Below are 24,086 nucleotides of genomic sequence, written 5' to 3' on the forward strand. Positions count from 1 at the left end.
TTTCCCACCCCTTGTTTTGGTTGGCAGGACCAGGCTGGGTTTCCCAGATCATATTCCATAAGCGAAGACCTCAAGGTCAAATCTTGTGTTTCATTCACTTCTGTATGTAGTTATAAGTTGAACACTGTGACCTAATTGTTTTTAAGGTTCCTTCCAAAAGGGGGAATTGCAGAATGTTTTCTTAGGTATTAAAAAAAAAACCCAAAAACTCCTGTTTGGTTCCCATACATTGTAGGGTAAGTAAGATAAGGATGTAACTTATTACAGCGCCCATTCCATCTACGAGCCAAGTACAAAACACTTCTCCTCTTCTGATGCAGGCACAGCATATGGAAAAGACTGGGCAGTTCTGCCCTCTCTTCTTTCCAGCTTGTGAAAAGCCAGCCGGACCAACTCTTCTTGATTCTAACTACTCTTGGACAGCTTTGATTGCCCACCTTCATTGAGGTCGAAGGGTGGGTTTAATGGAGACTTTAGTTCACATAGGGACAGGTACTACCCCCAGGTCAGTGACTACTAAACATTTTGAATGGGTTCTTTAACAGCCAAGTTAAAACTGCTTTAATGGTGAGTGGTTCAGACAATACTCTAACAACCGTTTCTGCATCAGTTTTTATTTTATGGACAGACCCAGCACAGGCAGTTACTGTTATCAGTTCAAAGAAGTCTCTTAAAATCTTTTAAACTCATGATAGAAATAATCGATTGCTATCAATATGTTAAAATTATTTCAAAACAATTTGTTTTACTGTTGTTGGTTCTAACAAAATGACCCCGCTTAGACTCATTTGGGAGAAGTATTCCAAAGTTTTCTTCCTCCAAGGAAGAATAGGCAATTTAAGAGTTTCTGTGTTTCCCCAAAGACATTGAACTGAGTATTTCTCAAACATGGCCTGAGTCTTCTAGAAGTATGGGACCATCCACAGTCTAACCTGTTATTCCAAGATAGCTGCACCCATTTACATGGCAACCTTGGGGTGGTCTTTTTGCTAAAGAGACAGGAGTACAGTTGCTAGTTTAGAGAGTCTAGAGTTCTGGAGTCAGGTTGGTTGAATCCTGACGCCATCACTTACTAACTGTGTGACTTATGGCAAATTACCTAATTACTCTGTGCCTCTGTTTGCTCATCTCTAAAATGCAGATAATATTAACAGATACAGGATGTGATAGCAATTGAGGGTAATTGGTAAATACAAGTGTTTAGAACAATGGTTACAACATGCTCGATCAATGTTAACTGCTATTACTACTACTGTTGGTACAATTGCTATTACTATCAGCTATTTTTTAAATACCATCAGGTCAGTGCCTTGTTTGATTTTTTCAACAGTGCTGTTAACAATATTACTCTGGTAAATATTCTTCCAGTTTTACATATAAGGTGTTTGAGAGAGTTTCCTACCAAGTATTTAGTTCCCAGTCTCATTTCAAATTATTTACGGAAGCTTTTTGTGATACTCTGCTCATGGACCACATGACTTTTGACTTGGCCTTTCTACTTCTTGGTGAAAGAGCTGACCAGATAAACTTCCAATATTTCACATCTTACCCCCCGCCCTGCCCCAGAAATCCCCCAAGCTCATGTTACACTAAATTGGACATTAGACTTTCTGGCTTCCTTAGGCAGAAGCCTTCTCACACAGGTTAAGCAGCAGAATATTTGATCTTGTTACCAGAATGAGACTTGCTACAAGCAAGCCAGTTTGAGGTTGTGCCTAACAAAAATAGTACTTTGGTTTAGATTTCAGGAAACATGTATTCTGACTATATTTTGACTACCCTTCTTTTAAAAGTAAACTTTTAAAATTGAAAGATAGTATACATACAGAAAAGTGTGCAAATATCTGTTACGTGTATAACTGGATGGATTTTTTTTAAAGAGGGTACTTTTATTTTAATCTGAATATAAGAATGCAAAGGGCAAAACTGTCCAGAAATGACAAAATGAAACAGACAAAATTAAGGTTATTATTATTATTATTTTAAGTGAGTCTGTGTTCATTTAGAGTTGAATGATCTGACATAGGAATACTGGGATTTTTTAGGGAGATTTGTTGTTTGGTTGGTGGTAGGTTTTGGGGCTTTTGTTGTGTTTTTTTGTTCTTTTTGCCACATGGTAAGGCATGTGGGATCTTAGCTCCAAACCCATGCCCACTGCAGTGGAAGCTCGAGGTCCTAGCCCCTGGAACACCAGGGATTCCCAGTACTATTGCTTTAAGTAGATAGCTTTATTCTGTAACTTGTATAGCTGATGAAAGTAATATGAAAGCAAATGGTAGTATTAATATAAAATAGCAGTTAATCCTCTCTTTCTCTTTTCTTCAATAAATTCTTCCCTGCTTCCCTAGTTAAAGTCTAGACCCAGCCAAATTCAGACAATAGGATAATGATCACTAGCCTTGTAGGGTGTCAGAGCTGGAAGGGACTGAGGTCTTGTCACTTTAGCCCACTCTTTTTTTTACTGATGAGACGATGGAGTGCTGGATAAATGACTTCCTCAGGTTATCCACCTACTCACTGTGGCACTGGGATTTAAACCTGGCTTTGCAGATCCCTAGCCAGCGTTCTTTTAGGTGTAGGTATTACATAGTCCAGAAAGGGCAGATTTAGTCTCCAAGGAAACGTGGCTTCTTGGATTCTTTCTCATTACTGAATGATTTTACAGAAGGCAAGGAACTTGTTTGTTTGAACTTGATACAGGCCCTCCAAAATGTATATTGTTCTTAGTGACTTTCTTCTATCTTGTTGCCATTGTAGCCTAGTGTAACAAATTTAGGCCAAAAATTGAGGAAATTTAACTAATTTAGTTTGTTAATTAATTTCCCCTCCAGAAAATTAGACTTAACCCTTGAATTTACTGAATAGATGACCAGCATATAATTAATTTCAGAAGCATATTTTATAACAGGATCATAGTGAGCTATGATCACTTCCCAAGGAAATCTCAAGACTGAGCCTCCTGAAAGACAGGAATCTAATATTCTTGGTGGTGCCTTCCTTATTTGCTCTTCAATATCTTTAAAAGCCTGTGTTTATTCCAACAAGGACCTACTATAAAACACATGGAACTTGACTCAGTATTCCGTGATAGCATAAATGGGAAAAGAATTTGAAAAAGAATTGTTATTGTTGTTTTTCAGTCACTGAGTCATGTCCGATTCTTTATAACCCTGTGGACTGAAGCACGCCAGACTTCCCTATCCACTGTCTCCCAGAGTTTGCTCAGATTCATGTTCATTAAATAAATATATATATATGTATAGCTGAATCACTGTGCTCTACACCTGAAGCTAATGCATAACTAATTAACTATGCTCCAATATAAAATTAAAAAAAAATTTTTTTAAAGCCTGTGTTTATTGAGTGCCTAATTATGCATACTATGTAGTAAGAGCTGAATATATAAAACATTTCTTTGGAAATTTAAAGTAAATAGTCCTGGTTCATATATATACATTATATGTGTATTTCTGTGTATATATTTATAAAACAACAGATTTAAATCACTATAGGCCTATTCTTTATTCCCAGAAGAACTTCTTTTAAGCTTCTTTTAACTATTGCTTCTTTTAAGCAAATTATGATTTTGACTTCACATTGCTTCTAAGCTTTCCTTAGCCCAGCATATCCTTTGAATAACAGCAAGTGCTCCTCAAAAGATAAGCCTTTGGAAGATCAGAGCCAAAATTGTAAAAACAATTTTATTTAGATGATGAGATATTTTAAACCTTTGAAATCCAGAGTACTTGAACATAATTTAATTTACAGTAATAATATACTTATAAATCACCACCACTTACAAAGTGTTTTTATATTATTTCTTAGCATGTCTGGAGTGCTGTATTGATTTCTGGAGATGTTAAGATAGATAAAACAGCCCTCGCCTTTAAGGAGCTTATTAGCCAATGGAAAAAACAAACATGAGCAAATAATTGCAACATGATATGCTAGGTGGGGCCCTCCAGGTGGCGCTAGTGGTAAAGAACCTGCCTGCCAGTGCAGGAGACGTGAGAGACCGGGGTTCAATCCCGGGGTTAGGAAGAGCCCCTGGAGAAGGGCGTGACAACCCACTCCAGTATTTTTGCCTGAAAAATCCCATGGACAAGAGGAGGCTGGCAGGCTACAGACTATTGGGTCGCAAAGAGTCGGACATGACTGAAGGGGCTTAGCACGCAATATGTTAGGTACAATAATCATTTGATATCAGTTACAAAGTGGTAAAGATTGTAGAGTATCTGATTTTGCCAAAGCAAATCAGAGAGAGCTCTTTGAATGATATGATTCCCAAATGGTGTTAAAGGGTTAGTAAGCATTTACTGTGGTGTGTGCATGTGTATAGAAGATTATAATTTCTGACAAAGGAAATACATGCATGAAAAAATCATGAAGTGTTCAGGTGACAGCAAATAATCTCACATTAAAGCTTAAGGGGAAAGGGTGTAGTTCAGAAAGTAAGGCTGAGGAGATTTAAGCAAAGAAAGAAACCTTATATGCCTTAATTAGGAGCTGTAAGTGTAGAGCATACTTGTTGGAAGGCTTTAACTCAGAGATAGTATATTCTATCTCTGAGGGAAGGACTTGGAGTGTAGGAGATTGAGACGAGGAGTCAGTTAATTTTATACAGTATATTTATTACAGTAATCCAAAGAAAGAGATGGTAGTCTCTTGAGTTATACAGAAAGTGGAAGAAATTTCTTTTCTAGAGCCAGAGAGAGGACTTGCCAGGGAAACCACAGAATCTTAACTAAAAATGCCTTTTTGAATATTCACACTATGAAAATTAAAATTACAGTTAAGTCATTTTAATTTATACCTAGTTACTCTGTTTTTTAGAGCAGGACATGGCAACCCACTCCAGTATTCTTACCTGGAGAATGAGACAGAGGAACCTGGCAGGCTACAGTCCACGGGGTCACAGAGTCAGACACGACTGAAGCGACTTAGCACACACACTAATGCTAAGAAATTAGCATTAATACAAAACTATCAGTTAAACTAAGATACTTCATTCGAATTTCACCAGGTTATCCCTAATGGTCTTCTTTAAGTGAGAGATTTGATGGAACTACCTTACAAGGTACTTTCTTACACCAGTTTTGCTGGGGTATTTCTACTGAACATTTGTTTTGAGGGGTGCTCATATGTGGGTTTATGGAAAAAATAGTTTGGGGGCGAAGCAAATCAGAGAATTTGTATTTCCTCTTTCTCTTTATCTTCCCTCTCCCCTTCTGCTCTGCTTGTTCTCCTTCCTGCTCCTCCTCTCCCTTCATACCCTTCCCAGCTTTTTCTGTCTCCCTTCCTCCCCCTTTTCTTCTCTTCGTCCTCGTTTCCCCACCTTTTCCTCCCTTTCCTCCCTTTCCATCTCCTCCTTCCATTTCTCCTTGTACTCCGTACCCCCCAACCCCACTGGTTTTCTCAGAGCCCTTTAAATATCAGTGGCATTGTTAATTTCCAAGAGAAGGCTAATATGTGACATTTCTAAAACTCATTTCACTGTTCAGCAGTTAATTTTGAGGGAGCATGCTTCATGTAGAGCTGCTGTCCTAGGATCCGTTCTTGGTCAGATACTGTGCCGAACTGGGGCATGTTAGGTAGAGTTACAGAGAAGTAGGTCACCCTGTATCCCCTGAATCCATAGCTACCCCTCATTGTTAAAGGGGAAGCAGATGGATGGGTTCCATACACCTTTTTGGAAGGCAGTCATTTTTTTGCGTATGTTTGAAAATGAACCAAAACATTTTAAATTCAGCTTCCATTAAGATAAGTTATGCTAAATTAAAACACCCAACAGTTAGTGAACTTTATATTTTTCACATGGGGTGGGAGGAGTAACTTGATGTGCCGGTTCGGAGCAGACATTCAGTAGCTGTTTATCCTTGGTGATCATGCTCACGTTTTATTTCTCTTTTGAAACATTGTTATATTTGGGCAAAATATATAAATAATTGTGCTTAGTTTGTTCAGTTAGGGTGGAAAGGTTTAAAAGGTGCTTTTTTTTGATAGAAGTGATAAACTCCTCAATGAAATATATACTCTAGTAAACACTGAACTAGAAGGTGAGAATAGTGAATTTCCCCCCTACTTATTTTTCTATTCCTTGTCAAATAGAACAGTGATTTTAGAGAATAAGAAAGAAGAATTCTAAGGATTTGTTGAGTCAGGGAATTAAGAGACACATATGTTTACCTCAGTGATTAATTGTATTTCAGTCCCAAATACCCAGGGACAAAGATTTTATAATTTATTGGCCTGCATAAAGTGGGCTAATGTGATTCAAGTTCTTTCCTGTTAGACAGATGGCTTGGTGAATGACCAAAAGCAAATGAAGATTCACTATCACAAGAGAGACATTCATGGAACAGATGGAAGTCATTTTTCTAATAAACTCAGAATATTCAACCATTTTTTATAATAGCAGAGTTAACTAAATAGAGCATTATAAAGGTGAAGTATTTTAGACATCTTGAAAAGTAAAATATTAAATGTATTATTACAATTTTTTTCCTCAGTCTGTAAGTTGGAAAGTCATTTCACATAGAATGAAGAGAAAATTGTACTTTTAAGCAAGGTAGGCAAGGGAGTAGACCAACTTCAAGGAGAGGATGGTATAATACTGAAATATGTTAAAAAGCAGAGAACTCATTTCCTACATCCATTTTCTTTACTAAAGGAGAATTGTTTTCAAAGTAGCAGGGTAGGAAAAGCATTATTAAGAAGGAATTGAAGCACAGATAGATGAGTGGATAATTACAGAATACTAGACACTTTACATGAATCTAAGCCGTTTTAGATTTATATAAAGTATATATCTCATTACTATACTGAAAATATAGCAGACATGATTGTCATCCACTGTCAGTGAGTGCCTTTTGACGAATAGGAGAGATGTCAAAAGGTCAGTGATCAGCGTTGACCAATTTGGAAAGGAAAAGGTGATTTCTAGAAAATATAGACCATTAAACTTGTTGTCAGTCATCTGTCCCCAACAAGCATATAAGATAATTAATCACATAATTAGCACTTAAAAGAAGGAAGTGGTGATTAACACCACTTTAGTAAGAAGTTGCATCAAATCAATCCCATCTCTCTTCTATTTTTTTTTTTTTCCTCTTAGAAAAGGGCAGTTTTATCTATTTACACCTCCTCTGAGTTCTAGGAGCAATGTAAGCAGTGTAAATAACTGCCCAACAAGATGAAATATAAGAAAAAGAGTAGAAATGCCTTAATATTTATTGGACTTATTAAATTCCAGGTCCTTTACTAAGCAGTTTACATATTATTTCTGTTTATCCTAAGCAGATCCCAGAACAACCATTCAGCCAGTTTTTGTAAGATGTGAGGAGTCCCTGCTGCCTGTTTGCATAATCACTTGCAACAGGAATTTTACATCAGATTCATGTGCAGCAGATGCAAAAATATTTTAGAGCCATAGTTCTCAAAACATTTTGGTCTGAAAGCTCATTTTTTTCTGCACTCTTAAAAATTATTGAGTACCCCAAAGAGCTTTGGTTTCTATGGGTCATATCTATTGATACTTACTATATTAGAAATAAAATTGAGAAGCATTTGAAATAAGAATACATAAGGATATATTCCAATAGCCATCAGGGGACTGACATCATCATCTCACTTCTGCAGCCTCTGGAAAACTCCACTGTATTCTCAAGAGAGAGTGCAAAGGGCAAGTAATTTTTAGTGTTGTTATGAAAATGGGTTTAACCTTGCTGACCCGCTGAAAGGATCTCTGGCACTCTTAGAGGGCCCCAGACCATACTTTGAGAACCATTGTCCTAAAGAAAGGATTCTGTCTAGAGAGATCAGGCTATGAAATCCTCCATCATACATCTTGAATTATAGTCTAAGCATCATTTCAGAGAATATTGGTTGATGGACTTGCCTGAGTCTTATACCTCTCTGTGCAAGCAAAGGTGCAGAGAGGTGCCAGGTGGTAATTCAGAGCAGTATATTTAGAGTGCTCTTCATGTCACTGAAGCTCATTAGTAACCTCACTTCTTGTTGTTTAGTCGCTAAGTCGTGTCTGATTCTTTGTGACCCCATGGACTGTAACCTGCTAGGCTCCTCTGTCCATGGGCTTTCTCAGGCAAGAATACTGGAGTAGGTTGCCATTCCCTTCTCCAGGGGATCTTCCCAGCCCAGGGATCAAACCCACGTGTCCTGCACTGGCAGGTGGGTTCTTTGCCCCTGAGCCCCCTGAGAAGCCCAGCCAGGTCCCATTTCACCGTCAGCTGCCCTGTCCGTTTCACTGTGCGGGGACCGCCTGTGAGTGTGAGCTCCTGATTCCTTTCGCTGGCTCCACTCTCCTCAGCTTTGTAGAATCATGGCCGCTTGTACTCTTGTGTGCTGACCACACTCTTAACAGTTTGTGTTCGCCGGTTACATGGTGCGTGGTCCATCGCACCCAGCCAAGTCAGCTCACCCTCAGGCCTGCTTCGTCACACCAGCACTGCCACACGAGTCCACTCCCGACAGCAGCTCCTCTTGTTAGTATGCTGGTCGTGTACTGCTCTGACGGCTTCCCTTGTGGCCCAGCTGGTAAAGAATCTGCCTGCAATGTGGGAGACCTGGGCTGGGAAGATCCCCTGGAGAAGGAAAAGGCTTCCCACCCCAGTGTTCTGGCCTGGAGAATTCCGTGGACTGTACAGTCCGTGGGGTCACAAAGAGTCAGACACAACTGAGCGACTTTCACTTCTCACGTGCACTACTCCGAACAGTACTTAACTCTGGGTGCCGCGTTTTCGGAGACACTGACACGCTGGAGACCATCCAGATGAAGGTAACTAAACCGCGGCGTCCACGAACAGACCGTCGTTTTACAGGACGACCTCAGCCCCTTCTGGCTTCATGTCTTGCACTCTCTCTTCAGGTAGCCTGAGTTCAGCTCATGCTAAATCATCCTGTCTCTCAAATGTGGGTCTTCTTTCAGATTTTCATTCTTTTGCACAGACCTTTTCCATGTCTCTTGGCAGTGAGTTCCTACTTTACCTTCAAGACCCACCTCAAACGTTTTTTCCTCCCTTAAATATCCCTTAACCTTTGCTAGTTATTTTACCTCTGGGTTCTTGCAGAACTTATACATGGCCAGATTGTGCATCAGTCAAACTATAATCCTGTCCAAGGGTCACCAGAACTTTTCTGCAAATGACCATATAGTAAACGCTTTAGGTTTTGTGGATTTTGTGTGTTTCTCTCTAGCACAATAGCTCACCTTTGCTTTAAGTACAAAAAACAGTCACAGATAATATGTAAGTGAAGACGTTTGACTATGTTCCAATAAAACTTTACACGGATACTAAAATTTGAATTTCACATCATTCAAGAAACATTCTTCTTTTGACAACCCTCCCCCAACCATTTAAAAATATGAAAACCATTCATAATTCCTGGTCTATGCAGAATCAGGCAGCAGGTTAGATTTGGCCCACTGGCCATAGTTTGCCGACCCTGGATCTAATCAGTCTGTTTATTCTTTCAATCACTCATGCATTCGTTCATTTATAGAATAAATACTCATTTGCTGGATACCTAGGCACTATTGATACAGGGGTGAGAGAGACAGACATATTATGAAGACAGAATCTTCTGTGTTAGACTGTGCTTGCTGAATTCAGAGACTTTCTATTGCATCTCTGACCCCCAAGAATAGTACATTTCCTGGTACATTTTGAGATGTAATGAATGATTCAACAAAGGAATGAACAAAGGAATAAGCAATTATTTCTTTGCTAATTATTTCTCCTGTGACTTATGATTATGCTGTCTTATAATGTAAATGTGAAAGAGAAATGCTGCTAAAGACAAGTGAGTGATAGTTTTTTTTTTCTTTTGCTCTAAGTCATAAATTTTTAACAAAGGTTATTTTGGAAAGATCTTTGTTGAGTCTAGATATGAGGGTAAAATTTACACTTTGTCTATTTTGTTGATAAGAGCGCCATCAAAGTGATGTAGCTTAAGATGTATTGCTATTCTATGTGATAAATCATCTATATGATTTTTGGTATGAACGTTCTAATTAGCATTTAACTTTTATAATACAGTCATAAGGTAGATGGATAACTGATGGAAGGGAAGTTTTTAACTAAAGGGACATTTTCTCTCATTTGAATGTGCTGGATGACATCTTTATATCCTGCAAAAGGTGTATTTTAAGAATTAAAACCTTAGGTTGAGTTACGGTAGCACATAAGTATCGAAGATTCGTTTACTCATAGAGATTAGCTTCTCTCTTAAATAGCACATTGCATTTATGTGGTTTTTCAAAGTATTAACATACAGCCTTCAAATACTTGTTACTTCAAGTAGTTTTAATCATGAAAATGTGATAATGCTTATTTTCTTTTTATAGGCGAGATAAACTTTGGATTTGCATGGAGTTTTGCGGAGGTGGTTCCTTACAGGATATTTATCATGGTAAGACCAAAGTTATATGTTAAAGAGATTAAGTAGAATTTCTTAAAATACAGTTATTTACTATACTAAACATCAATATTTTGTGGAAAGTATGTTTTATCATTATACTGTATGGATACATAAGGAAATTTAAGATATATACAGGCGAAAGGAGCATTTGCTTTCTAAGTTAGAAAGCTGCATGCAGTGGAATTATTTGCTAATACTAAAGAAGGCATTTTATACATAGTTAGTTCAGTTGGAATAGGAAACAGGAAATGATAGATTTTCCAGAAGTGTTTAGAAGGCGTAATGAAAAAAGTGGGCTTTAAATTGGTCTTTAAAAGATCGGTGAACTTTGAGTACAAGGAAGAGATAGATGTACGCTCCTGGGGGTAAAGCAGCAGCACAGTGACATGAAGGTGTGATTCGAGATCACTCTCACTGTCTGGGTATATCTGGGATCGGATCCAGAGCCTTGAAAGCCAGAAGGAGGGACTTACAGGTAGTCTAGTGGCTGAGACTCATTGCTTCTACTGCAAGGGGCATGGGTTCGATCCCTGGTCAGGGACCTTTAAAAAAAAAAAAAAAAAAAGGCCAGAAGGAAAAACATGAGAATATTGAGTATTTCTGCTTTATGAAAAGTTAATTATTTTCTGAGAATATTTTTTATTAAGGGTGGCTATTCTATTTGAGAATTTTTTCCTTTTTATTAATAGCATTTTGATTTCAAAGGTTCAGTGAAAATTGAAAAATATTTGGCACCATTTTGCATTACAGACCATAGTGTTTCTGGAAGTTTGTTATATTAAAAGCTATTTTCCCTTTTTATTGCCTTCATTTGGACTAATTTCTCTACTATGGTTTCCATACTTACTGATTTAATTTCCTTCTTTCTAAAGTTTTTTTTAGCTACGTCTCCTGGTGGTAAACTCAGTCTTTGATCCTCATTCTTAAATGATAAGATTAAGTAGACATAGGCACATTTTCTCCACTGACGGATGTTCTCTGTCAGCATTTCAAAGATACTGGAGCATTGTCTTCTAGTTTCTGTAGTTGTTGGTACCTTCTGCTAACTATTGATCCTTTGCAGGTAATCTTCCTTTCTTTCTAATTACTTTTAAGATTTTTCTCTTCATTTCTGGTGTTTCTATTATCTAAATGTAGATTACTTTTCCTGCTTGAAACTTAAAGTGCTTACCTATGAGATTTTAGTTCTTTTATCACATCTGACAATGGCTAATTACTGTCTCTTCAAATAGTTTCTCCTTCAGTTTCTCTGATTGTTCCTTCTAGAATTTCCATTCCATGTCTCTTAAAGTCACCTTCATATTTTCCTGTCTTTAGTCCCTCAGAACACTGAGGATACTCATAGCCGTCTTCCAGTTCACTGATTGTACACATGTGATAAGTACATCCATTGGGTTTTAATTTTTGGTGACTGTGTTTTTCATTTCCAAAAATTGATTCTGTTTCAGGTCTCCTTCAGTTCTTTGTCTTATTCTTTTCTTGTAACTTTTCATCCATTCTTTTATATCTTTAGTTTTTTGAAGCATATTTATTTTTTAGTCTTAGATTGCTTCATAATTTAATCAGATATGTATGATTGGTCTTAGATGTCTGATTCTTCTTTCTTCATTAGGAAGCAAGAAAGCCGATTTTTACAGAAATAGGTTGTCATGTTATCTTTCCATATCAACCTTCTGATGGAAATAACATAGTAATATGAATTGTTGGTACTGATTTGTTTATGAAGAATCTATGGAAGAAATAATTTTGTATTAACTTGGGTGCTGTCAGACGTACATACTGAGAGAGAATATACATGCTTATACACAGCTCCAAAGCCTCTTTCTCTGCATTCACTCCTTTGATTTCACCTAGGTTTCTACCAAATAGCCTCCTCATGGCAATGTATACTTCTCTTTGGCTGTGGTCTACAGTGCTGTCTACTTACATAACCGTATAAAACGTGTACTTCCATTTCTCTGTGTGTGTCTGTCTGTCTCCTCCTCTCCTCTCTCTCTCTCATCATTTTGTCATTCCTTCGGGAGTAGTATAAAATATCCTGGATTACCTTGTTTGGTCAAAGAGATGTTCTACTTTTCTAATAACCACAGTGCTTATGGTGTTTTTGTTTGTTTCTTTGCTGGCATATACAAATTATATTTTGATTCATTATGCAATTTTTTTTATTAAAGCTGCTTTTAAAAAATTATTTCTGTTTATTTCTAAAGTACCATTAAGTGAATTTTTATATTTTTTCTTACTGTCCTTAATTCCATCATCTACTCAGTATGATTTTCTTAAATTTAAATCTTCTTGAAAGGTGAACCATATTAGTTATCTGTTGCTGTGCAACAATGATCTTAAAATTCGTTGTCTTAAAACAAACGTTTGTTATCTCACAGTTACTAAGGGTCAGGAATTAAGACTAGCTTAATTGGGTGATTTGCCTTGTAGGACAGGCCAAAACATGCGTAAGACATTTGGTCCATGCTAAAAGTCCTTGCAGTTTCGCCCTGTGCAGTGAGCGTATTTGGTTCATGCCACATGGTTTTATACAGGACCTGATATCAATCATCTTTTAGCATGGGCCAAATGCCTTAAGGACATTGTGGGCAGGACCAAATATGAACAAATACCAAGAGCCTTTTGGTGTGGATCGAAAGTCTTACGGAGGTTTTAGGCAGACCCAAATGTTTGCTAAAATGGGTGATTTTGGTTCATGGTCACTCATGAAGTTGTAGTCAAACTCTTGTCTGGAACTGTAGTCATCTGAAGGCTTGACTAAGGTTGCAGGATTTACTTTCTAGATGATTCACTTACATCAATATTAGCAGGAGGTCTCTGTTCCTTACCATGTAGATTTCACCGTAGGACAGCTTGAGTCTCTTCATAGGATGGCGACTGACTTCTCCCAGAGGAAATGATCCCGAAGAGCCAGGAGGAAGCCACAAACTTTTTATGATGTAGTCTTAGAAGTTGTATTCTGTCACTACCGTTACAGTTTGTTCTTTAGAAGCAAGTCATTTTTGTCCAGCCCACACTCAGGAAGGGAATTAAGTTGCAACTCTTAAGGGGGCTGTATCAAAGAATTCATGGACATATTTTTGACCACATGGCTGGGGGCAATGGGGCAAATCCTTCTTCTCTCCTTTTGCTTACTTTTCTTTGCAGAACTAACATTAGAACTTTATACTGTTGCAACATAATAGATTTTTTGGTCTCTGTTTTTCGTTGAACATTTTTCTTTCTGTTTGATGTTGTCCTTTAACAACTTTCTACACTCTGTTAAATCATTTATGTTGAATTCTTTTACTCATTCATTTCATAATTTTGAGATCATCTTCAGTGGGAGTTCCATATGACTTTAAAGAGTGTGTCCTTTCAACAATATTGGATTCTTTTCCCCAGGGCTCCAATGGCCTCGTTGTTTTCGATATATATTTGAACTCGAAACCTCAGTGACAAAGAGGCCTTATGAATTCCAAGGGAAGATATTTTTTTCCCCTGTCCAGATCCCAAGCCATGACACATCCCTAGTCATCTCCTGGTGCTTGTCTGCCGTTTTAATGAGGATGTAGCCTTTGAGGATTCTGGTTTTATGTGGGTGTTTGTTTTAACTCTTCCTTTGCCAGCCTATAACCTTTTCTTCTGTGCCCATGTAGGGGATAAAACTAACACCCTAGATACAAGATTGGCCTTCTCCTAAGAGACAGCTAGAATATTTGACATTTTTACCATCCTGTTTTTCATTTTTCTTTTTGCTTTTGGCTTCTGGGGAAGTCTTTTACTATTTATAAGCTTAGCTTAAAAATTATTAAAAATTATTTTAAAATGTTTACCTCGTGTTACTTTCAGGGTTTTCAGGTTATCTTATTTGTCATATTGTGGGAACAGACTTGTCAAGGAGGCCTTTCTTACTGGATGAGAGTAGGCTTATAAGCCACAGAAATTAGTTACTATATGGTTTATCCTCAGACACTGAAATTTAGCCTTGTGTCCCTAAAAGAATCTAAGTGAAATAGATTCTTCTCTCCCACAGTTGTAAAATACAAGCAGTCTGAGCTACACATGTTTACAAAACGGTTAAGTTTGTGTAAGTGGGAGATCACTATCTAGTATATGATTTCATCATTGGGATTTAATTCAATTTCTGGAATAGTTTCTCCCACCTAACTTACTTCTTATATTCTAAAGTGATTTAATAGTGAAAAAGAAAAAACTGTTTAAATGTTTTTCATAGTCAGCAGATGCACACAGAGGAAATACTATTCAAATATTATGATTAAACTATATGTATATAATATATATATATAGAGAGAGAGAGAGAGATGGAAAGATGTCCGTGATAAGTGAAAAAGGCAAGTTCCAGAATTGTATGTGTAATATGATTCCATTTATGTTTATGTGTGTGTGCACCGCCTACCTGCGCTATATAAAACATCTGTGTTTAAAGTCATCTGGTAGAGATAGGCCACACTGTTGATTTTGTTTATTATTGAGTAATAGTGGTTTGGATCAGGAAGAGACCTATCTCTGTTGATTGAAATTTTTTATAGTGAACATGTGTTACTTTTATATCTATAAAGCAAATAATTTTAGGGGAAAAGTATTATTTTTAACTTAGCCAATAATTCATGTCTTGTCCATTTTTTTTTAAAAGTTTTAATAAAAACTAGTTAGACATCTTGGCTGTGCTTTCTTTAACATTTAAGAGGTATTATGATCAGGTGTAAAAAATGAAAATGGAAATTAATTTCATTGACTATTTCACTGTTTTATTCATTCTGCGAATATTTACTCAGTAGCCTTTCCATGCCAGGCACTGTTCTAAACACTGGGGATACAATGAGCATATCAGACTTTTTTTAATTCCTGCCCTCATGGAGCTTACATTTCAGTAGAATTTAAATATATTAAGTCTGTTGCTTAGTGGAACTTTTACAACTTTGTCTTTTACTGAAAAAACACACTTTGAGTAATTTTTAATAAAATTAATTGTATTAATTTTCTCCTCTTATAGTAACGGGACCGCTCTCAGAACTGCAAATAGCGTATGTTAGCAGAGAAACACTACAGGTAAATTCAATGCTAATTGAAAAGTAATGTTCTTTTTTTTTTTTTTTTTTTTTTAGTAATGTTCTTTATTAAACTAAATGTTTGATTATTGTGTATAACCTGTTAAGTAGAATAAGGATTAAATATTCCAGTTTGGAAAATTCTTGAATTTGCAAATTATATTTGCAAATAAACTATTTAAAGCTCTAGTATGATAATATACCTCCTAAAATTGGATTTACTTATTCATTTTTATATATCTCTTAGTACCAAAGAAAATCTTGAAAATTACACACTTTTATGGAATTGAAACTGATTCTGATACTAATTGGATATTTATTTTTAAAATGTTATTTCAAACTGAGCAGAGTTTAGTGAAAATTAATTGTCTTAGGAAAATTAGCAGTTCAGAGTGAGCTCTGCCTCTTTCATTTTCTTGATTCTTTTATCCTTTTGGATATTCCGGTAAAATAAAGTGATTGTCCCTAGAGCTTTCTGTGATGAGTAAATAAGTAAGAGAGACTACTACTCAGTTAACCACTTTAAATCGTAGAGAGTTTTTTGTAGTAAAGTCTTATTACTGTTTCTGCCTTTTTTTTTGTTTTGAAACTCCAGGGATTATACTATCTTCACAGTAAAGGAAAAATGCACAGAGATATAAAGGTATATGTCATATGTTTACTTAATGGCCCTCTTTTTCTTCTTAAAATATTTTGATCAAACTGAGCAAAATTGTCTCAGTTATTCTATTTGATGAATTTGTTGTCTTAATATGTTACTATAATAAAGTTGAGTGATACTTTGAAGATTTTCATTATTTTTATATAGCAACTCTATTGAGATACAGTTTACATACCACCAAATTCATGCCTTTAAAGAGTACAATTGTGGATTCATGTTTCAATAACACATTTTATCTTGTTTGTAGTTATTTATTTATAAAATGTAAATTAGGTCCATAATTTCCATTAATTTACAGACTTTAGGAAGTTTCTGGTTGGCTAAAATGTTTGTTCAGGTTTTCTTCTGTAAGATGTTTAGTAAATTTTAGCAGTCTTAAGGAACTGTCTTTAATAATGTATCAAGATGGATAAATTAAACCTTGACCTTTTCTGCTAGTCTTTACCTGGCAGGAGAGAGTAGGTGCACCAGGCGTGCTTGGTAAAACACCTCTATGAGGACGCTGAGGTTATTGCCAAAGATAACTGACATCTCCTTTCTTCTTCCTTATCCACCTTACCTCCTGCTTTTTCATTCCCCCTTTTGTTTCCTGAGCTTTTCTCTAACAGAAAGGTGCTAGCCCTTTTGGGGGGAGGGGTGGATCATGTGTTCTTTGAGTCTCTGATGAAAGCCACGGACTCTCTCCTCAGAAAATGCCCTTATGCACGTGCCTTCAAATAGTGCATGAAATTTCAGTGGACTCTCAGATCAGCTGCTGAGATCCTCTGCTTTAAGTGTGGTTCGTAAGCCACTTAAAAGACATAAGAAAAGAGCCTTGGATTCAAAGGTAGGAGGGATCCTAAGAAGATAAGTAAATCAAGAAAGATTCTGTCATTGGCACTTCAGTGATCTGGAAGAAGTGATAGATTTTTGTTGGAAATGGAGGTTGGAATGCTTTTTAAGCAGAGGGAACAGTGTGGGCAAAGATACAGAGATCAGAAATTGTGGGGTCATTTTAGGGATTGTAAAGTCTGCATCTTAGAGATTGAAGAGAAGAAAATGTAGGAGAGTGTTAAGAGATGGGGTTGGCCAGGAGGTTTGGTGCTCCATTATGCAAGAACTTATATTCTGGACTCCAGAGTTTGGGCCTGATTAGGTCGCTTCTGGCCATTGCCACTATTTCTCCCCTGTCTAAGCCACTATTATATCTCACCTGAACTTATGGAATAGCCTTCTAACTGGTCTTCCTGCTCCCATTCTTGAGTGATCCTACAGTCAGTTCTCTGCGTCACAACCGAAGTGACCTTTTTAACCCACATCTTTTCACCCTTCTGCTTATAAACTACCATTGGCTTCCCATGATACTCCATATATATTCAGATTTTTTAACGTGACCATTAAAGTTATGCATGATCTGGCCCCTGCTTTCCTCTCTGACCTCATTTCACACGTCTCTTCACTTTACTCATTCTGTTCTAGCCACACTAAACTTGCAGTTCTTGGAACATGTCAAGTTCATTCTGGTCCCAGGACTTTGTATTTGCTGTTACTGGAATGGTCTAGATTTTAGCATGACTCTTACCCTCTCTTCATCTGGATCTCTGTGTAATTATCACTGCCTTAGAGAGGCCTTTTCTTCCAGCTTTATCTTCAGAGTACTTACCCGTATCTGTCTTTGAACCATTTGTTGGTTCATTCATTCATTTGTATGATGTGTGCGTGTGTGGGTTCATTTTTAGATTTTCTTTCTCTCCTGCTTGGATGTCAGCTCCATGAGAGCTATAACTTTTTTGTTACTATAACCCCAGAGCTTAAAATAGCATCTGATTGCTGGTAGTCTCTCAGGGAGAGAGGGGTAAATGGGTGTGTAGATGGATGGATGGATGGAAGGAAGCATCATAACTACAGGTGACCTGATATAAACTGTAATTTAAAAAAATTAATCTGGAGAGAACAAATTGAAGACTCTGCAAGAGTCTAGATTGCTAGGGCTTAATTCAAGTTGAAATCACTACTCTAGTTTTTTTTCCTTTTTCTCATCTCTCCCATTACTGCTTAGAGCTGCAGTAATATCGGGGTGCAAATTTTGGTTATTTCTTCCTCTTTGGGGTGTGGGAAGGGATTTCCTGATATTTTTTCCCCAAACTTACTCTTATGTAATTGATTGCATCCTGAACCATAGAGGCTGCTTGCTTTTGCTTTCTCATTTAAAAGTTGCCCAGAGAGGAGGGGGATGCAGCCTATAGTACCTTTGGGAGGCAGTATTTCTATTTAACATTTTAATTGGACATACTTTAAATCATAAATCATATTTCTAGGTCTGAGGCTGCCATTTGTTATTTTAAATATGTATGTTTAATGTATTATATGTGCGGTCTGATAAATGGTTTCCTACTTTAACTAAAATGTTCTCACTTTGAAGGGAGCTAACATTCTATTAACGGATAATGGTCATGTAAAATTAGGTAAGTAAATTTGAGCTTCATCACTTACACAAATTTATTTCAAAGCATAGTAAGTTTGTTTTCCTCTGTAGGACTAGGTTTCCCCTTTCTCAGAAGTGTCTATATATTTTTAGGTAGAAATTTCATTGCAGGACATAACATATATAATCTCTCTGTATCTGTTTCCTCTTCTCTTAAATGGGAATCAGATTTGTCCTTCACATATGACAGATTTGTTATAAATAATGATTGATGATATAATGAATAGTGAAATAATATACCTTGAAAATTCCTTCACCTCTAACCCTAAAGGAATGGGACTTCTAGTAAGAAATCTGTACAAAATTACCCTGTAACTAAAAAACAAGGTAAACAGACAAAAGCAAAAAATCAATAATGCCAAAAACCCTATCTACTTAGGTAAGCTTTTAAAATAAAACACAGTATTAACTTACATAAGAATGTAATTTAGATGCTTAATGGGCTTTTATTTTGTAACTTTCGGTTGTCACCTGATGATTAAAGCAGTTCAAAACCTAAATTATAACTTAATTTGAAAGTTTAAGATAGAAAACATGTATAGTATAGTAACTTTATAAAATTGTGTCTGTTAGGTTTGAAACAATTATTTTGAACTACATGCCACTATAAAACAAATCAAAATGCAAATATTTATTTTCTAAAAATAAGATAAAACTATTTTAGTCTATAGCCTATAATAGGACTAAGCAAATTTAAAAGTACAATAATTTGCATAAAAAAATTTCCTAAGTCACCTCTATATATGAGAAAAGCAGCTGTCTAACTATTGATGGCTTAGTGAACAGTTTCCATCTGCAATTTAATGTTTTGTGTCAGTATTATGTGCCTTAGAGACCTCCTATATATGTGTGTATATATATATATATATATCTTAGTTTGTACAGATTTATAAATCATTCGTTAAAAAACTAGAAAATATAGAACTCAACATACTTAATAGCAACATAAAAATAAACTAGTCTGTAAACTGGAAAATATAGAACTCAACATACTTAATAGCAACATAAAAATAAAGATAAATTTCTTGATAGTGATTGGTATTGGTATTAGAATGTATTGCCAAGGTAAGATTTTTAGAAAAAGTCTGTTTCAATGCCGTTTCATGGTAGATTTGCCAGTAGAGATTTATTATTATTATTTTTTAATGTCAGCTGTCGTGTGTATGGCAGGAAATGAATGGAATGTATTCCTACTTAAGGTCCCTTCCAGAGACTTTCCTTGAGTTTCAGGTCCTGGGAATTAGAAATTATAACATTAAGTCTGGCAGCTTAGAGTCTCTCAGTTGTTTCTTCATCAGAATTATTGATCTTGACTTTTGTTATTGTTTGTTTCACATGGGGATATATGGGAATCCACATGGCTATCATACACCATATTTTGTGATATTTTAATGCTAGTCCACTTAAAGATTTTAGAGTGATGTTTGAGAATGTCTCATTTCTATGAAATTAATTAAAATATTGAAAATTTTTCATGTTACTTTAATTTTACTTTCAGTTTTATTTTCTAAATGTTTCTCTCTTTTTTTTAATAGCTGATTTTGGGGTGTCTGCTCAGATAACAGCTACGATTGCCAAACGGAAGTCTTTCATTGGTACACCATATTGGTAATTTTATTTTGACTGATAATTTAACTTTCTGTTTTTCGATCATCATTGTATGCAGTGTTTATTTAAAAATAGACTGAATGGTCTAAAACAGATTAAGAAGGTCATCAACAGGCCAAGTAATTTAGGCATATACACTGTGGATGAATTACATAATCACTGAATATTCTACCATGTTATTTTTCATTAAGTAGAAAAAGCATTAAAGATTGATGTGGCTTTTAGAAAACCTGATACAAACCTGATAGTTCCAGTTTTGCCCCCAAAAAACCCTCAGCTCTTGGTCCTACACATATTATATGTATTTTCATAGATCAGTCTGTATTCTGACAAATTTTTCAACATTATATTATTCATAGTATTCTCTTGCTCAAAACTTTTTGAACCAGCTAGTTGGAAGGAACCTAGTCATCAATAAAGTGATAATTGGCTTACATTAAATTTTGCTTATTTCTGGGGTTCTTGGCTTGCTCATTGGTCTTTTCCTCTACACACTCTTAGATTTGTCCTTCCTCCTATTTGCCAGATCATTTACTATTATTTTACTTCTGTCCAAATATGTCTTCTAGATTTTTCAAAGATGCTATGTTTATATTTCTCTTTTTGTTCTCATTATTTGAGGTTGATTTCTGAGAGGAATAAGAGATTAAAGACTTATCTGTTACAACTCTTTTTAGGTACTCTGTCTCCTCAGTTTGATTTTAAACATCTGGAGGAGGTCTCATTCAATCTCCAGGATCTAAGATGATTCTCCTCCAATTCTTCAGCTCTCTCTCTAATATCACATCTTTCCCACCTAAACTCTAGGGATGGAGAATATTTACAGAATCTCTCATTCACTAAGGTTGGCGGTTATTTCAGTTAATCAAAAAAAGTCTGTGATATTGGCAAATCTCAAAATTAATACACTACACATGTACCTTAAACATTTATTTCAATTTAAGGTGAGTGTACTTTTTTTTTGGCAGGGGACAATTTTCTGATATAGGATCAAGGCCTTTTCTTTGTGCAGATAACTAGTTAGATGTATGCAAATAAACCATGTTTTTTAGTTTGTATTTCTCTAAAGTCTAGTGAGAGCCCAGCCAGACAGGTTTGTTGAGGTATAAATGTAACATTTAGGTGTACCATTCTATGAATGTTGAGAAACTCTGTGGTTGTGAAAAAAGCCGCCACAATCACTGTAAAACATAGGTTTCCATCACCCAGAAAAGTTTCCTTTTGTCCCCTTTTTATAAATTATTTTTGCCCATCTCTAACCTCTGGCAGCACCTGATCTGATTTTGTCTCTGTAGTTTCGCCTTTTCCCCCAGTGTCATGCAAACGGAATGATGCAGTCTGCAGCCTTCCTAATATTTTACGGCTGTCCTGTTCGTAACCTGGTTTGCCAGGGTTTTTTGGTTTTTCATCTTTAGAAACTTGTCTTCAAGAATCTTTTCTAAAGCATACATTTTCATTTTCATGACAACTTATTCTTTTTACCTTCATAATAACTTAGTTTTTATAATACTTGATTAAATTACATGTTCATAGTAACAGATGTAACAGACAGGATCACAGATGACTCAGTTGGCTGTGGTAAGGAGGCAACCTCACTGGCAGGAGTAGAAGTGCACAGGGTGGAGTCTATCACTCATATTTTTGTAGAGGAAGAGGGAGCCTCACCTGTGAGCTCGTTAAGGTGCTGGCTGTGCGCACCTGCATCCCCTAGGGCATTTCCACAGCTGGCTGGAACCTAGCCATCAATGAAGGTACAACCGTCATCCTTAAAAATTCACTTTTCTTAGGATAATCTGCATAGTCATAAGAGCTACTTTAAAGTTAAAAACCATCAAGGGTTTAGAAAATTAGAAGGAGTTTTATTGTTTGTTTGTTAACTGGGACTTTCCTGAAATAATACCGGGAAAATAAACATTCTTGTAAGGCTGCCTAGTTAAATCATACTTTTTTTTTTAATCATACTTTTGATACGTAAGAGTTGAAGTGTTTATCTCATGTAGTTATTTTCAGAACTACTGCTTAGGATTTGAAATTTTTTATATTTGAAAATCAGTGTAGGTATTTAATAAAAAATAGATTTATAGATATAGAAAAAGACTATAATAAAGTTGAAAGAAACAAAAAATTTACTGAATTTAGGTAACTTTCCTCTGAGTAAATATATTTCTTTAAAAAAAGCAGACACTCATTTTTATAACTTTCCACCACCAATTAAGTTTATAGTAAATACTAGTTAAGTACTAAATCAAGATTCTTGGTGCTCTGGTAAATAGTTTTGATCAAGTGAAAACAGTCAGAGACCAGATGGTTATTGATGTAAAAAGGAAGAGCTAAAAATGATAAATTATTTATTACAGTATGTTATTTCTCTATAGAATTTTGCATATACAGAGGAAGAGAGATTGGGGTTTGGACAAATTTAGTACATGTTGCTCTATTACATTTGTAAATTGTTATAAACCTTTATACGAAATAGCTAACTTAGCAAAGTAACAGATGAGAAACCAGTAGGGGCTTGGGATGAGGTCTTATGAGATGTTGCCATCTCATCTTATGAGATGTCACGATCTTGGGAAATACGAGCCATCTTAAGTACTACATACTTATTTTTCAGATGTCAGGGTCTAAGTAGGCCTCAGCTTACACAGTGATGGTTCCATGTGTCTGGTGGGAATAAGAAGATTAAAATATAGTAAACAGGTTTTTCTTTCTGGACTGTTTCCTTCAGGATGGCTCCAGAAGTCGCGGCTGTTGAGAGGAAAGGGGGCTACAATCAGCTGTGTGACCTCTGGGCGGTGGGGATCACTGCCATAGAACTTGCCGAGCTGCAGCCGCCTATGTTTGACTTACACCCGATGAGGTCAGTGTGCCAGGCCTGAAGAACGCTGTGCTCAAGTCAAGGTCCCGTCCCCCTCCCGATAGTATTTAGCATGCCATGACCAAATAGCGTTCTTAGTTTTGCTTCCCCTTATTTGGAAATAGTAGTAGTAGAATTAATGTTATATACTAAAGTATGCAGTCTTAAAATGCTGTGTAATGATTGTTGATTTTTCAGAGCATTATTTCTAATGACAAAAAGCAATTTTCAGCCTCCTAAACTAAAGGATAAAATGAAGTGGTAAGTATTTTTGTGCTACTTACTTTTATAGTCATGAGCAAAAAAACAGAATTGAAATTTTAAAATCTGATTTTCAAAATTTCTTAGGTCAAATAGTTTTCATCATTTTGTGAAAATGGCACTTACCAAAAATCCAAAGAAAAGACCTACTGCTGAAAAGTTACTGCAGGTATTTTTTTTTTGCCCTGAAAAATGTCTTTTTTCAAAAGGTAAGATGTCACTTAATCAAGACTTCTAATAAGTACTATATTGTTTTATTTTTATAGCACCCGTTTGTCACACAGCCTTTGACACGATCTTTGGCAATTGAACTGTTGGATAAAGTGAATAATCCAGATCATTCCACTTACCATGATTTTGATGATGATGATCCTGAGGTAGGAACTGTTTTTACCATTTTTACCAAGTGGTATATGTAATGTTTGTGTATATAAGTATATACATCTCGGAATCAGTTTGCTTAAGGTCTGGGTCTAATTTAAACTCATGAGGGAGGAAATAACCCCTTGATTTTGCCTGTCCTAGAGAAGTCATGAGCTGAGTTTTTTTCTGTTGACTCTTTTGGAAGACTGTTTTCTGAAAATATTAAAGGTAAAGGCTGGTGCTCGCTTCGGCAGCACATATACTAAAATTGGAACGATACAGAGAAGATTAGCATGGCCCCTGCGCAAGGATGACACGCAAATTCGTGAAGCGTTCCATATTTTTAACACATATATATGGAATTTAGAAAGATGGTAAAGA

The 24,086-nt window shown here is 36.1% G+C and overlaps 1 protein-coding gene and 1 non-coding gene across 5 annotated transcripts in view; both read left to right on the plus strand.

Moving 5' to 3' along the window:
• The window catches only part of MAP4K3 (mitogen-activated protein kinase kinase kinase kinase 3), a 179,148-nt gene that overhangs the window by 85,339 nt on the left and 69,723 nt on the right, over positions 1-24,086 (plus strand). For all 4 annotated transcript variants that reach the window (XM_043918177.1, XM_043918179.1, XM_043918178.1 and 1 more), the window contains exons 4-12: positions 10,364-10,428; positions 15,437-15,492; positions 16,087-16,134; positions 18,554-18,596; positions 20,152-20,224; positions 22,953-23,084; positions 23,280-23,342; positions 23,430-23,511; positions 23,609-23,719. In XM_043918177.1, the coding sequence (XP_043774112.1) occupies positions 10,364-10,428; positions 15,437-15,492; positions 16,087-16,134; positions 18,554-18,596; positions 20,152-20,224; positions 22,953-23,084; positions 23,280-23,342; positions 23,430-23,511; positions 23,609-23,719 (673 nt within the window). The remainder of the gene's footprint in view (positions 1-10,363; positions 10,429-15,436; positions 15,493-16,086; positions 16,135-18,553; positions 18,597-20,151; positions 20,225-22,952; positions 23,085-23,279; positions 23,343-23,429; positions 23,512-23,608; positions 23,720-24,086) is intronic.
• LOC122704217 lies at positions 23,944-24,050 on the plus strand. Its single transcript, XR_006343818.1, has one exon. It is a non-coding gene; the product is annotated as a U6 spliceosomal RNA (small nuclear RNA).

Source organism: Cervus elaphus, chromosome 11 (assembly GCF_910594005.1).
Source record: "Cervus elaphus chromosome 11, mCerEla1.1, whole genome shotgun sequence".
In the NCBI taxonomy this organism is placed as follows: Eukaryota; Metazoa; Chordata; class Mammalia; order Artiodactyla; family Cervidae; genus Cervus; species Cervus elaphus.